We start from the raw sequence: 15725 nt of genomic DNA, 5'->3' as shown, positions 1-15725 counted from the left end.
GTTGCAGGAGTAAGGTAGTATCGCACTGTGATTTTGATTTGCATTTCCCTGATCTTTTGTGATGTTGAGCATTTTTTCATGTTTGTTTGCCATTTGTTTGAGCTTTTTGTAGAGTCTGGATATTAGTCCTTTGTCGGATGTATAGATCGTGAAAATTTTCTCCCATTCTGTGAGTTGTCTGTTTACTCTGTTGACTGTTCCTTTTGCTGTGCAAAAGCTCTTTAGTTTAATTAAGTCCCACCTATTTATCTTTATCTTTGTTGCATTTGCTTTTGGGTTCTTGGTCATGAAATCTTTGCCTAATCCAATGTGTGGAAGGGTTTTTCCAATATTATCTTCTAGAATTTTTATAGTTTCAGGTCTTAGATTTAAGCCTTGATTGATCTTGAGTTATTATTATTACTATTTTGAGATTGAGTTTTTTTTTTTTTTTTTTTGAGACGGAGTTTCGCTCTTGTTACCCAGGCTGGAGTGCAATGGCGCGATCTCGGCTCACTACAACCTCCGCCTCCTGGGTTCAAGCAATTCTCCTGCCTCAGCCTCCTGAGTAGCTGGGATTACAGGCAAGCGCCACCATGCCCAGCTAATTTTTTGTATTTTTAGTAGAGACGGGGTTTCACCATGTTGACCAGGATGGTCTCGATCTCTTGACCTCGTGATCCACCCGCCTCGGCCTCCCAAAGTGCTGGGATTACAGGCTTGAGCCACCGCACCCGGCCGAGATTGAGTTTTACTCTTGTCACTCACACTGGAGTGCAATGGCGCAATCTCAGCTCACTGCAACCTCCCCCTCCTGGGTACTAGTGATTTTCCTGCCTCAGCCTCCCAAGTAGCTGGGATTACAGGTGCCTGCCACCATGCCTGGCTAATTTTTTATTTTTACCAGAGATGGGTTTTACCATTCTTGGCTAGACTGGTCTCGAACTCCTGATCTCAGGTGATCAGTCTACTTGGCCTCTCAAAGTGTTGGGATTATAGGCATGAACCACCACACCCAGCCAATCTCGAGTTACATTTTTTTTTTTTTTTTTTTTTAAAGATGGAGTCTTGCTCTGTCACCCAGGCTGGAGTACAGTAAGTGCAATTCTCAGCTCACTGCAACCTCCATCTCCCAGGTTCAAGCACTTCTCTGCCTTAGCCTTCTGAGTAGCTGGGATTACAGGCACCCACCACCATGCCTGGCTAATTTTTGTATTTTTAATAGAGCTGGGGTTTTATCATCTTGGCCAGGCCAGTCTTGAACTCCTGACCTCGTGATCCACTGCCTCAGCCTCCCAAAGTGCTGGGATTACAGGCATGAGCCACTGTACCGGCTTGAATTGGCTTTTGTGTAAGGTAGAAGATGAGGATCCAGTTTCATTCTCCTACATGTGGCTTGCCAATTATCCCGGCACCATTTGTTGAATAGGGTGTCCTTTTCCCACTTTATGTTTTTGTTTGCTTTGTTGAAGATCAGTTGGCCGTAAATATTTGAGTTTATTTCTGGGTTCTCTGTTCTGTTTCATTAGTCTATGTACTTACTTTTATGCCAGTACCATGCTATTTTGGTAACTGTGGCCTTATAGTATAGTTTGAAATCAGGTAATGTGATGCCTCCAGATTTGTACTTTTTGCTTAGTCTTTCTTTGGTTATATGGGCTCTTTTTAGGTTCCATATGAATTTTAAGGTTTTTTTCCTAGTTTTGTGAAGAATGATGGTGGTATTTTGATGTTAATTGCATTGAATTTATAAATTGCTTTTGGCAGTATGGTCATTTTCACAATATTATTCTACCTATCCATAGACATGGGATGTGTTTCCATTTGTTTGTGTTGTCTGTTATTTCTTTTGGCAGTGTTTTATAGTTTTCCTTTTAGAGGGCTTTCACGTCCTTGCTTAGATGTATTCCTAAGTATTTTATTGTTTTCATAGCTATTGTAAAAGGGATTGAGTTCTTGATTTGATTCTCACCTTGGTTGCTGTTGGTGTATAGCAGAGCTACTGATTTGTGTATCCTGATTTGTATACCCATTAATTTTGTATCCTGAATCTTTGATAAATTCATTAATCAGTTCTAGGAGCTTTTTGGAGGAGTCTTTAGGGTTTTCTAGGTATATAGTCATATCATCCAATGCAAACAGCGACAGTTTGACTTACTCTTTACCAATTTGCATACTCTTTATTTCTCTCTCCTGTCCGATTGCTCTGGCTAGGACTTCCAGTGCTATGTTGAATAGAAGTTATATACCATATTTTCTTTCTTTCTTTTTTTTTTTTGAGGTGGAGTTTCACTCTTGTTACCCAGGCTGGAGTGCAATGGCGCGATCTCGGCTCACCGCAACCTCTGCCTCCTGGGTTCAGGCAATTCTCCTGCCTCAGCCTCCTGAGTAGCTGGGATTACAGGCATGCACCACCATGCCCAGCTGATTTTTTGTATTTTTACTAGAGACGGGGTTTCACCATGTTGACCAGGATGGTCTTGATCTGTTGACCTCGTGATCTACCCACCTCGGCCTCCCAAAGTGCTGGGATTACAGGCATGAGCCACCGCGCCCGGCCCTATACCACATTTTCTTTATCCAGTCCACTGTTGATGAATGCTAGATGATTCCATGTTTTTGTTATTGTGAATAGTGCTGCAATAAACATATGAGTGCATGTGTCTTTTTGGTGGAATTACTTATTTTCTTTTGGATATTTCTTTTGGTAATGCGATTGTGGATTCTAATAGTAATTCTATTTTTTTTTTTTAAGACAGAGTTTCGCTCTTGTTACCCAGGCTGGAGTGCAATGGTGCGATCTCAGCTCACCGCAGCCTCCGCCTCCTGGGTTCAGGCAATTCTCCTGCCTCAGCCTCCTGAGTAGCTGGGGTTACCGGCACGCACCACCATGCCCAGCTAATGTTTTGTATTTTTAGTAGAGACGGGGTTTCACCATGTTGACCAGGATGGTCTGGATCTCTTGACCTTGTGAGCCACCCACCTCGGCCTCCCAAAGTGCTGGGATTACAGGCATGAGCCACCATGCCCGGCCTAGTAATTCTTTTTTTTTTTTGAGACGGAGTTTCGCTCTTGTTACCCAGGCTGGAGTGCAATGGCGCAATCTCGGCTCACCGCAACCTCTGCCTCCTGGGTTCAGGCAATTCTCCTGCCTCAGCCTCCTGAGTAGCTGGGATTACAGGCATGAGCCACCATGCCCAGCTAATTTTTTGTATTTTTAGTAGAGACGGGGTTTCACCACGTTGACCAGGATGGTCTCGATGTCTCGACCTTGTGATCCACCCGCCTCGGCCTCCCAAAGTGCTGGGATTACAGGCTTCAGCCACCGCGCCCAGCTAGTAATTCTATTTTTAATTCTTTTTTTTTTGTTTGAGACAGAGTCTCGCTGTATCGCCCAGACTGGAGTGCAGTGGCACAGTTTGGCTCACTGCAACTTCTGCCTCCCAGTTTCAAGCAATTCTTGTGCCTCAGCCTCCTGAGTAGCTGCGACTACAGGTATGTGGCACGTGGCACCATGCCTGGCTAATTTTTATATTTTTCGCCCTGTTGGCCAGGTTGGTCTTGAACTCCTGACCTCAGGTGATCTGCCTGCCTCGGCCTCCCAAAGTGCTGGGATTACAGGCATGAACCACTATGCCTGGCCTCTATTTTTAATTCTTTGAGAAATCTCCAAGCTGCTTTCCACAGTAGCTGAATTAAATTACCACCAATGGTATGCAAGTATTTCCTTTTCTTTGCAGCTTCACCATCATGTGTGTTTTTTTTTTCCACTTTTTAGTAATAGCCATTTTTATTGGTGTGAAATGGCACCTCATTGTAGTTTTGGTTTGCATTTCTCTAACAATTAGTGATGTTAGGCATTTTTTTCATGTTTGCTGGCTGTTTGTATGTTTTCTTTTGAGAAGCGCCTATTTGCGTTTTTGCCAACTTTTTAATGGGTTTGCTTTTTATTTGTTGAATTGTTTAAATTCTTTATAGATTATGGATATCAGCCTTTTGTTAGATGCATAGATTGAGAATATTTTCTCTTGTTAGTTGTCTGTTTATTCTGTTGATAGTTTCTTTTGCTGTGTAGACGCTCTCTAGTTTAATTCGGTCTTACTTGCCAATTTTTGCTTTTCTTGCAAATATTTTTGAGAACTTAGCCATAAATTCTTACCTAAGGCCAGCACCCAGAATGGTGTTTTCTAGTAGAGGATTCTTATAATTTGAGATCTTGTATTTAAATCTTTAATCCACCTTGAGTTATTTTTGTACATGGTGAATGGTAAGGGTCCAGTTTCATTTTTCTGCATATCTCTAACCAGCTACCGAGCACCATTTATTGAATAAAGAGTCCTTTTCCCATTGCTTATTTTTGTTGACTTTGTCAAAGATCAGATAGCTGTAGATGTGCTCCATTTTCTTTACTCATCATACTTAACCCGTCACCAACTTCTGATGGTTCTGCTTTCTCATTATCTCTTGAATCTGTCTAAAACTTATCCTCCCTGCCACCACCACCTTGGCCAAACTACCATCATCTTTTGCCAGGATTATTGCACTTGCCTAACTGGTTTCCCCCACTCTTGACTTTCTCTTCTCTCTTCTTCACTTTACTTTTGTCAGTGAGATCTTCCTGAAAAGACAAATGTGATTATGTCACTGCCCTACTTAAAACCTTCTAATGACTTCCTGTTCAAGTTCAGCATGACTTGGGCCTGGCTGCCTCACTTATAGTCCTTGTATAAAAATCCAAGTATGTTTTACGTGGCCCTGCAGAATATAGCCCTTACCTGTCTCCCCAGATATGATTGCCCTGGCCTTCTTTTGCTTCCTTGAATTAGACATCTATTGAACTGTTAAAGGGCAGGGATCATTCACCAACGCATACTCAAGACCTGACACATGGTAGATAGCAGTAAATACCAGCTGAGTAAATAAAAATTATGTGCCAAGGTGGAGATGGATATGTTCATTACTCAATAGTGGTGATGGTTTCATGTATGTCAAAACTTATATCAAACTTAACACATGTCAAAACTTAACAAATTATGCTTTAAATAGATACAATTTATTGCATGTCAATTTTTTCTCAGTAAAGCTGCTAAACAAACAATATGCTCCTTTTTCTGGTCTTTGCACATTCTTTTTGTCTTGTCTTTTTCACCCTTCTTTGCTTACCTAATTCCTACTTATTCTTTAGTCTTTGCTTTAGTGTATTTCCTTGGGTCTAGATTGAAATTAGCCTTCCTAATCTCACTAGGTTAGGTATCCTTATTACATATCCTATACTTTCCTTGAGAACATTGTCATAATTATAAATAATAATTACATATAATTATGTAATGTTTGTTTAATCTTATTTTTTATTTGTACTTCTCAAAAATCTTTCTTTAATGCTATGTATAATGATTTTTATACATTTTTTACAAGAGAAGAAAAATTTATTCTTGAAGCTGCATCCAAGAGATTCCACTCTGTATACAACACCTGTCCAGCTGTGAGCTCTGCTTCGTCCAGATAAAGTCCTCTGGGGCTCCCTGGACCCTGATGGACAGCCTGGTGGGGTATAGAAACCTGGTAGGGTAGACTCTGCCCGCTTCTCCCCTCCAGGAACCTCCCTCTCAATCCAGAGGCCTCACTGAGAGTGATCATGACGGCTGTGATTTTGCAACCCAGTGGAGCAGTCCGAGCCAGTTGCTGTGGGCTTTGTGCTTAGCAGCCAGCCTGGGGAAGGCTCAACGCCCTTATGATGGGGGCAGGTAGAGGTGAGGCTCCAGGAAGAGGCAGGTGTGAGTTGACCAGTTTCTCAGGTCATGCTCTGCAAGCATCCCATCTATTTTAGCTCCATCCCTTTTTCCAGGGTCAGTCGGGTCCCTATAGCAGCCTTCCGCAGCACCCCTGAACCTATGGAGGAGGAAACAGGGCCTGGAGCCTTGTCTAGGCCCCTCCCCCAACCATTTGGGGTTTGAGATGCCCACAGGAGATTGAGATCATCCACCCTGGACCCCCTTATCCCCCAGAGGTCTAGAGCACAGGCCCTGGAAGAGGTCTTTATCCATCAGGCTTACTGCACAGATGGGCCAAGGGCATGCAGAGCGTAGATTGGTCACTGTCCACTGTGTCCCAGAAGGTCAGTGGCAGGGCTGAGATTCAGATTAGACCTCTTGGGCCCACAGGACCCACAACCCCAGCACCCAAGTCCCCAGGTCCCCAGGCACACAGGCTGGGCACGGGGCTACGGCAGAAACTCCTCTTTGACAGGCATTGGGGAGGAGGTGCCCAGGAGACTGGTGTTGCTGGGGCACAGGCCTCCCCCAGGGACAGCCCTGCTGGGGTGGCTGTGGTATTGTGGGCTGTCGGCAGCTGTGGGGACTGTTGCTGCTGCTGCTGCTGCTTGTTCACTTTGTGTTCCTTTGCCCGCCGGTTTTGAAACCAGATCTTGACCTGCCGTTCAGTAAGCCCCAGATTGGCAGCCAGCTCTGATTTCTGCCAGATTGTGATGTAACGGATGTAATGAAACTCCTTCTCCAGCTCCAGGTGTTGATGGTCGATGTAGACCACGCGGTACTTGTCCTTGGTCCGAGTCTTACCGCTGCCACCGCCGCCTCCTGCCGCCACGCTGCGCCGCATCTACTCGTAGGGCTTCCGCCTCTGCGCTCCGGGCGAGGACGGTGTGCCCGGGCCCCCGAGAGGCTGCGCCAGGAGGCCCGGGTCCGGCCCAGGGGGCGCAGGCACTGGGCTAAAGTCCCGAGGGGGCCCGAATGCCAGTTGAGCTGGGCTGGCGGCAGGGGCCGCGGGGCCCGGGCCGTAGGCGGCGGCCCAGTCGTCCTTGGGCGCAGGGAAGGGCGCCCCCCAGGCCTGGCGGGGCCGGGGTATACGGGCGAATCCTTGTCCAGCAAATAGCCCGGCGGTCCCGACGACGAGCAGCCGCTCACCTGCACTCGCCGGCCTTTCAATGTCTTATTTTTTTATTTTTATTTTTTTTTTTGAGATGGAGTCTCTGTCACCCTGGCTGGAGTGCAGTGGCATGATCTTGGCTCCCTTCAACCTCCACCTCCCCAGTTCAAGCGATTCTCCTGCCTCAGCTTCCTGAGTAGCTGGGATTACAGTTGCATGCCACCATGCCCAGCTAATTTTTGTAGTTTTAGTAGAGATGGGGTTTCGCCACGTTAGCAAGGATGGTCTTGATCTCTTGACCTCGTGATTGTGGGCCTCGGCCTCCCAAAGTGCTGGGATTACAGGCATGAGCCACCTTGCCCGGCTGGATCACTTTCTTATTGTTGCCATTTGCCTAGTATATTTTTCCTTTTTAAAAATTTTTGTCTTTTAGATTGCTAACTTAGATGTATCTCTTACGTGTAGCATAGAGTTAAGTTTTACTTATGAGCCGATTGAAAAATCATTCTCTGCCAGTCACTTTGGCTCACACCTGTAATCCCAGCACTAAGAGAGGCCAAGGAGGGCAGCTTGCTTGAGTCCAGGAGTTTGAGACCAGCCTGGGCAACATGGCAATACCCCTTCTCTACTAAAAATACAAACAAAAAACAAACAAACAAAAACTTAGCCTGGTGTGGTGGCATGTGCCTATAGTCCCAGTTCCCTAGGAGGCTGAGGTGGGAGGATCACCTTAGCCTGGGAGGTCCAGGCTACAGTGAGCCATGATGGCACCACTGCACTCGAGTCTGTGTGACAGAGTGAGACCCTGTCTCCAAAAGAAAAAAGAAAATAATTATCTTTCAATAAGTGGATTAAGCCCATTTCCATGTATTCATATGACTGACATGCCTTGTTTATATGCTGTTGTATTATTTTGTTAAAATTAGTGTCTGTGTTATATTTCTTGGGTTGATTTTTTCCTATGCCTTTGTTCTTTTAAAATTTCTTTTAGCGTATGGAAATATTTTTTCTTTCTAGTGGTTATCTTTATGTTTATGCCTTTTTTTGTTTGTTTGTTTTTTTGAGATAGGGTCTAACTGTCATTTCGCTTGGTTATGTACCTAGGAGTAGAATGGCTGGATCATATGGTAATTGTGTTCAACTTTTTAAGGAACTGGCAAACTATTTTCCACAGTAACTGCACCATTTTACGTATTTACTAGCAATGTTACAGGGTTCCTGTTTCTCCTGATCCTCATCAATACTTGACAGTTTTTGATGTTCTTATTATAGCCATGCTAATGGGTGTGAAATGGTATCTCATTGTGGTTATTTGCATTTTCCTAATGATTGATGTTAAATATTTTTTCAGAGTGCTTATTGGCCATTTGTATGTCTTCTTCTCCCCACCCCTTTTTTTTTAAGAGATAGGGTCTCACTTTGTTGCCCAGGCTGGAATGCAGTAGTGTGATCATAGCTCATTGCAGCCTCAAACTCCTGGGTTCAAGCAATCCTCCTGCCTTAGCCTCCCGAGTAGCTAGGACTATAGGCATAGACCACAATGCCCACCTAATATTTTAATTTTTTGTAGAGATGTGGTCTTGCTATGTTTCCTGGACTGATCTTGAACCCTGGCCTCAAGCGTTCTTCCCACTTTGGTGTCCCAGAGCTGGGGTATAGGTGTGAGCCACCATGCCCAGATGATATCTTCCTTTTAGTCTCTTCTCTATGGTAGTTTAAAAGTTGATAGATTATTAATTTTTGTTTTAACATAATTTATAGGGAAAAATGAACGAAGTATTAGTTTATAAAGAATGTGATAAACTTGAAATAGATTTAGTATAAAGATAGATGTTACTTTTCAACATAAACAAATATTTAACTCTGTTCTGTACTCCCATGTGGATGCAACGAGTAATGAGATGAGCCTGTTACAGATAAACGAAAGCAAGATTTAACTCATATACTATAGTCATGTATGTCATTTCATCCTTAACTCCATGATTTAATTTGGTTACCTTAATGCATTTCGTTAGGAAGGTTTTAAAAAGCTATATATCAGTCTCTTGATAGAGCTTTGTAACATGTATGCCAATATGTGAAATTACTTTAATCCATCAGTTATAAATTTAACAATGGTATAGTGTTTATGTATGGCTTATATGAGCATAATCATTCCATAAAGGTTTGTGCTAAATTGTATATTCAGTTGATGACATTCATCATGAAGCCTGAGAAAGTAGCAGTATGATTTTCAGTTAGTACTTACTATTGATAGATTATTTTACTGTGTTTATACGTGTAACAAATCATGTTTTTGTTTTTCTTTTAGTTTTAGAGACAAGGTTTTGCTCTGTTGACCAGGTTAGAGTGATGTGGTACAATCCTAGCCCACTGCAGCCTCAAACTCCTAGACTCAAGCAGTCCTACTGCTTCAGTCTCAGTTAGGACTATAGATGTGCCACCATGTCCTGCTAATTAAAAAAAAAAAATTGTAGAGATGGAGTCCTACTATATTGCCCAGGCTGGTCTCAAACTCCTGGACTCAAGAAATTCTCATGTCTTGGCCTCCTAAAGTGCTGGGCTTACAAGGGCATGAGCTACCATGCCCAGCCACAATTATTATCTAAAGATAATATTTATTATTAAGATAATAATTATTATTTGAAGAATTATATTGTTGTTATTCCCTTAAGCAGCTGTGATCTTATGGTATGTTGATACAAATTGAAGGAAGAAAAATATTAGTATAAATATTATAGGACAAGCACTATAAGAAAAAGTATCTGTATTTGGTATACTATAAAGGGTTCAGTGTCTACCTTTGAGAAATTTATATTAGCTCTCTGAGGGAAGCTATCACTGTGTATAGCTTTGCCTGCTCCTTTTAGAGAAACGTCATGATGCTCTGAAATATGCAGTTAGTTACAAAGCTTTGGATCTCACAAAAGCCTGAATACATCTTTGACTGGTTATATATTAAAGGAAATAGCCCACAGCATGGTGCCAGACAAGTGTAGAGCCCAACCAATTTGATCCTTAAGCAGGGAGAAGAATTCTATTCACTATTAAGAGGTTAGATTATAAAATGTTGCAATTATTTCAGCCTAAATTGGTTTACAGCTATTTTTTGTTTTCAATGAAACTTCTCTTCAGATTGTGTGGCAAGAAGACAGTTTTCATTTTGATGACCTTTTCTGCATTGTGTTTTTCTTCAAGTCCTCCTACCCTACCCTTTGGCCTACTCTGTTTACTGTTCAAATCTGAATCATAATGTGCATCTGGAGGGATCCTGTATCATGTGACTGAAGTGTCTCTTGTCATTTATTAACATTCTTTGAAGGTCTAATTTTAATGTATTTGGTTATATCATGAATAAATGTGTTCCCTTTCTTGATGGCTTTATGAGTTTGTGCATATGTTAAATTATTTTTTCTCCTTTTTATCCATATACAATTTTTTTTGTGTGTTTTTGAATTACAAAATGGAACAAAGAATGACAGCCACATTGGGCCTTGACAGAGATCCTTTCACTTGAAGGACCACTCCTGTAATGAATGATTTTGATTCAAGTGAATATTCATATATTTCTTTAACTCTAATTTGTATGAAATGACAGACTACAAACCATTTTGTTTGATTACAATCCCTTCACCTTCATTATCTTTTATGTCAATTTAAACTCTGAATTTACCATATCCATCTTGACCCTCCCCCACATCTCTTGTTTTTATTTTTTTATTGCAATTTTTTTCTTTTCTGTGGGCATTCACAGATTGTTTTTGTTTCATTAAAAAGGAATTGTGATGTCTGGGTAGAAAATTACATTTGCATGCTTGAGAGGGGCCTAAGGGTTTTTGTGGGGTTTGGCATGGATCTTGTATTTTTTTGGGGTGTGGGTGATGAGAAAATGAAAGAGTAAGAAGAAGGGATTTTTAGAAAGGAGAAAAGTAAGAAATGTTGAGATGATTTCGCCTATTCCCATATTTTTTCTTTTCATACTGTATGTCCAACTGGTTTCTTCCTTTTTATTTGCATATATAAACCACTTAAGTAACCATGGAATTGCTTAAGAGGTCTTTCTTAAAACTGTATTAGAATGTACAGTTGTGTTCTGCAAAGCAGAAACGTTTTCTATGATGGTAATTCTACGTTTACAAGTGAAGCTGGCAAGTTGATAAATGTATCTCTCTATGATAAATGAATGTATCTATCTATTCATCCACCCATTCATCTCTTTTCCTTTGTGGTAATTGGAGGGAGTTTTATAGAAAGTTGTTTCTTGAATTAGTATGATATTTTATTTAAACTTATATCTACATAGAAGTTTAGCCATGTTTTGATTTAGAATTTCCCACTTTCAAAATTTAGGTTTTTAGGTATAATATTTAGCCCTTTTAAAAGTTGATAATGCTAGCTGGGCATTATGGTGAATGCCTATGGTCCCAGCTACTCAGGAAGCTGAGGCGGGAGATCTCCTGAGCCTGAGAGGTAGAGGTTGCAGTGAGCCAAGATTGTACCACTGCACTCCAGCCTGGGCAACACAATTGAGACTGTCTCACCAAAAAAAAAAAAAAAAAAAAAGTTGATATTGCTAATCTTTTCTTTTATTAAAGATGATGTCACTTGTTATTCAGAACATATCATTTTTGTCCATGGGGACATGGGGAAGCCATAGAACATTTATAATAACAGGACTGTATTTCTCAGCCTTGAAAACTTAGAATTCAGTTAGGTTCATAGTTAATACCAGAAATGTGGGTAGTGTAGGACTAAAGATGGTCATGTGGTGAGTCAGGAGTGGACTGGGAAGTTAGGGAGTTACTTTGACTGTGCTATAAAGGATATTCATAGGAAAATAAGTTGATTTATCACAGAGCTGACCATTGAGCTTATGGTCAATATGAGTATGTATATATACAATTGTGTGTGTGTGTGTGTGTGTGTGTGTGTGCGCGTGTGTGCACGTGTGTGTGTGTGTAGTCTATAAAGTCTGGAAACAACTTTGGAAGACTGAGGTGGGTGGATCACTTGAGGCCAGGAGTTCAAGACCAGCCTGGGCAGCATAGTGAAACCCTGTGTCTACTAAAAATATAAAAAGTAACCAGGTGTGGTGGCATACACCTGTAATCCCAGCTACTGGGGAGGCTGAAGCATGAAAATTGCTTGTACTGGGGAAGGGGAGGTTGCAGTGAGCCAGGATTGCACCACTACACTCCAGCCTGGGTAAGAATGAGACTGTGTCTCAAAAAAAAAAAAAGTCTGGAAACAGATATTTCTATTTTATACTTTTTTTTTTTTCAAATCAGAAGTTTTTGTTGGCATGATATTTGTTAATGTTTTCAGACTATGGCTACAACGTGGTAGGTATATGTATAAATAAATAAGTTATAATAATTCAGCACTTATATTAAGTTATATCATATATATATTATAAGTGCTGAAAAGAAGCTATTTGCAAATAATTTGGACTACATCATCAACTTTTTATTCTTTTTTTTTTCACATTCATATAACTTTATTACAGTATGTTATTGTTCTATTTTATTAATCTCTTGCTGTGCTTAATTTATACATTACACTTTATCATCGGTCTGTATATATAGAAAAAAGGTGTATAAAGGTTTGGTACTATCTGAGGTTTCGGGAGTCCACTGGGGGCCTTGGGATGCATCCCCTGAAGGGGAAACTACTGTATGCAAAATCAAAAGCTATACAACAATTAGAAACTTTGAGAGAGCAAATCTAAGTATAAGTGAAGACATTTCTCTGAATTCCCAGGTTTCATCGAGCATCAAAAACGACCAATCTTTTAGTCCTTTTCTTGTACATTATTCTGTATCCACATTCTCTGCATCTGATTGGATCCCTAGATTTTATTTCATTTTCTGTGTGACATTCTCCACAGATATATATCATTGGTTGCTGCTTTGGAGGCTGAACGTCCTTCTGAGTGTCCATTGTTAGTCCCGGCCAACTTGCTACCTACGCAACACGGGAAAACTTCTCCCAACATTTTATTCCTTATTGGATATTCCCATTAGCATAAAAACATACTTTTATTTCTTATTAAAAATTTATTTACCGTCCTTTATAGCAATACTTCAAGAGTTATCTATACTTGTTAACTACCAATTTCTGTGCTCCCATTTTCTCTTAAATCTGCTTCAACCAGTATTTACTATTCCAGATTCATTCTCATCAGAGCCACCTCGACATTGCCAGTTGTCATTTCTCAGTCCTTTTCTTACTTGAATATCAGCAGTTTTTGGTATTTGGTTGATCACTGTCATCCTTGATTCATTTCCTTCATGAGGTTTGTCGGGTACCACACTCTCCTAGTTTTTCTCCTACCTTGTTCGCAGCTCCATCTCAGTCTCCTTTGTTCGTTCTTCCTGTTCTCTTTTTTTCCTTGAAATCTAAAAATAAATGGAATTTTAAAAAAAATCACACAATAAAGGTGACTTTTTTCTTTTGATGTACAGTTCTGTGATGTATAAATTCATGTAACCTATATCATAACCAGGATATGAACAGTTTCATCACTCCAAAAAACTCCCTCCCATCATAGTCACACCCTTAACACTTGGCAGCTACTGATCTGTTCTCCATCATTATAGTTTTTTTTTTAGAATGTTATATAATTGGAAATACATAGTGTGTTACCTTTCTAGATGGCTTCTTTTACTCAGCGTAACATCTTTGATATATTCCTCTAAGCTGTTGCATGTATTTATAGTTTGTTCTTTCCTATTGCTGGCTAGTATTGTGTTATATAAATGTACTACAAATTGTGCGTCCTGTTAAAGGATATTTGGGTTGTTTCTAATTTTTGGCATTATGAAAAGAGCTGCTATAAACGTTGATAACCAGTTTTTTTTTTGTTGTTGTTGTTTTTTTTTTGGTTAACATAAGTTTTCATTTCTCTAGGGAGAAATCCCAGGAGTGGGATTGCTGGGTAATGTGGTAAGTGTATATTTAACTTAAGAAACTGACAAATGCTTTTACAGAGCACCTGTACCATTTTGCACTCCCACTAGCAAAGCATGAGAGTCCTGGTTCTACATCTTCATCAGCACTTGGTATTGTCGATATTTTTTGTATTGCCCATTTTCATAGGTATGTAGTAGTATTTCATAATGATTTTAATTTGTATTTTTCTAGGGGCAAATGATGCTGAGCATTTTAATGTACTTATTTGCCATTTATATATTCTCTTCAGAGTAGTGGCCAAATCTTTTGCTTATTTTTAAATTGGTTTAAATATTGTATTGTATTCCTATTTTGAATTTTGAGAGTTTATTTTATATTCTAGATGCAAGTTCTTTATTGGATATGTGTCTTGTAAATATTTTCTCCCAGTCTGTGGCTTGTTTTTTCCATATTTTAATAGTGTCTTTGGTAGAGTGAGAGTTTTTAATATTAATGAAGTCCAGCTTACCAGTTTCTTCTTTTATGGATTGTGCTTTTGGTGACTTGTGTAAAAACTCTTTGCCTAATCCCAGGTCACAAAGATATTCTGTTGTGTTTTAGTCTAACCATTTTATACTTTTACATTTAGACTGTGATCCATTTTGAGTTAATTTTGGTACAAAATGTGAGGTTTAGATTGAGGTTTGTTTATTCATTTTGCGTATTGATGTTCAATGTTTAGTGTTCAGTGTCCAATCGTATATATTGAAAAGACTCTTCTCTCTTCATTGAATTGATTTTATATCTTTTTCAAAATTGATTGGTCATGTTTGTGTGGAGATAGGGTCTCATACTGTTGCCCAGGCTGGAGTCCAGTGTCATGATCATTGCTCACTTGCAGCCTCAAACTTCTGGGCTCAAGCAAACCTCCTATCTCAGCCTCCCAAGGAGCTGGGACACAACAGTTGTGCACCATCATGGCTGGCAATTTTTTTTTTTTCTAGAGGCAAGGTCTTGTGTTACTGCCCATGCTGGTCTCGAACTCCTGGCCCCAAATGATCCTCCTGCCTCAGCCTCCCAAAGTGCTGGGATTATAGGCTTGAACCACCGTGCCTGGCTGCTTTATATTAATTCTTAAAGTTCATGTGGTTCCTCTAACTTTATTCTTCCCTTTCAGAATTATTTGAGCTCTTCCAATTCCTTTGCCTTTCTGTATAAATTTTAAAATTAGCTTGTCTGTGTTTTAAAAAATCTACTGGGATTTTGAGTGGGATTGCATTAAACCTGTATATCAATTTTAGGAAAATTGAAATCTTTGCTATGTTAAATCTTCAGTCTGTGAACACAGTGCATCTCTCTATTTATTTAGGTCTTCCTGGATTTCTTTCATCACTGTTTTATAGTTTTCGGTCTATAGACCCTTACATGTTTTGTTAGACTTATACCTAAATATTTTACTTTTTTGAAGTTATTATAATTGGTTTTTTTAAAAAAAAATTTATGTTTGTGTTTGTATATTGCTAGCATAAAGAAATATGCTTGGCTTTTGTATGATGATCTTGTAACTGAGTCCTTGCTAAATGCACTTTTTTGTAAATTCCTTGGGAGCTTCTATGTAGACAATCGTGTTATCTTTGAATAAGGGCATTTTCAATCTGTATGTTTTTATTAGTTTTTCTTTCTGTGTTGCACTAGCTAAGATTTTTCAGTACAATGTTGAATAGGAATGGGGAGAATATACATCATTGCCTTATTCCTGATATTAGGAAGAAGGCTTGAGTCTTTCACCATTTAGTATTCTGTTAGATGGAGGATTTTTGTACCCTTTATCAGGCTTAAGAAATTTACTTCTTTTCCAGGTTTGCTAAGAGTTTTATTTTTGCTGTTGTTTTTAGTCATGAACAGATGTTATATTTTGTCAAATGCTTTTTTCTGTGTCAAATTGTACGATCATTATGTTTTTCTTCTTTGGA

The 15725-nt window shown here is 39.9% G+C and overlaps 2 protein-coding genes and 1 pseudogene across 2 annotated transcripts in view; 1 reads left to right on the top strand and 2 right to left on the bottom strand.

The window, feature by feature from the left end:
* ZSWIM5 (zinc finger SWIM-type containing 5) overlaps positions 1-15725 on the top strand; it is a 160228-nt gene that overhangs the window by 26653 nt on the left and 117850 nt on the right. The gene's annotated exons all lie outside the window — the stretch shown is intronic.
* Positions 6200-9802, bottom strand: LOC120365992 (homeobox protein CDX-1 pseudogene; annotated as a pseudogene).
* Positions 12325-12840, bottom strand: LOC120366107 (DNA-directed RNA polymerases I, II, and III subunit RPABC4). The gene has a single exon (XM_039474572.2). It carries the CDS (start codon positions 12799-12801, stop codon positions 12625-12627), a length of 177 nt encoding a protein of 58 aa, XP_039330506.1. The 5' UTR covers positions 12802-12840; the 3' UTR covers positions 12325-12624.

Source organism: Saimiri boliviensis, chromosome 11 (assembly GCF_048565385.1).
Source record: "Saimiri boliviensis isolate mSaiBol1 chromosome 11, mSaiBol1.pri, whole genome shotgun sequence".
NCBI lineage: Eukaryota > Metazoa > Chordata > Mammalia > Primates > Cebidae > Saimiri > Saimiri boliviensis.
The sequence above is the reverse complement of the archived record's forward strand: the minus strand, read 5'-3'. Positions and strand labels throughout refer to the sequence as shown.

Bases quoted from the DNA above. Each gene is read 5' to 3' on its own strand.
- LOC120366107 (XM_039474572.2), bottom strand. From the start codon at position 12,801: ATGGACACTCAGAAGGACGTTCAGCCTCCAAAGCAGCAACCAATGATA.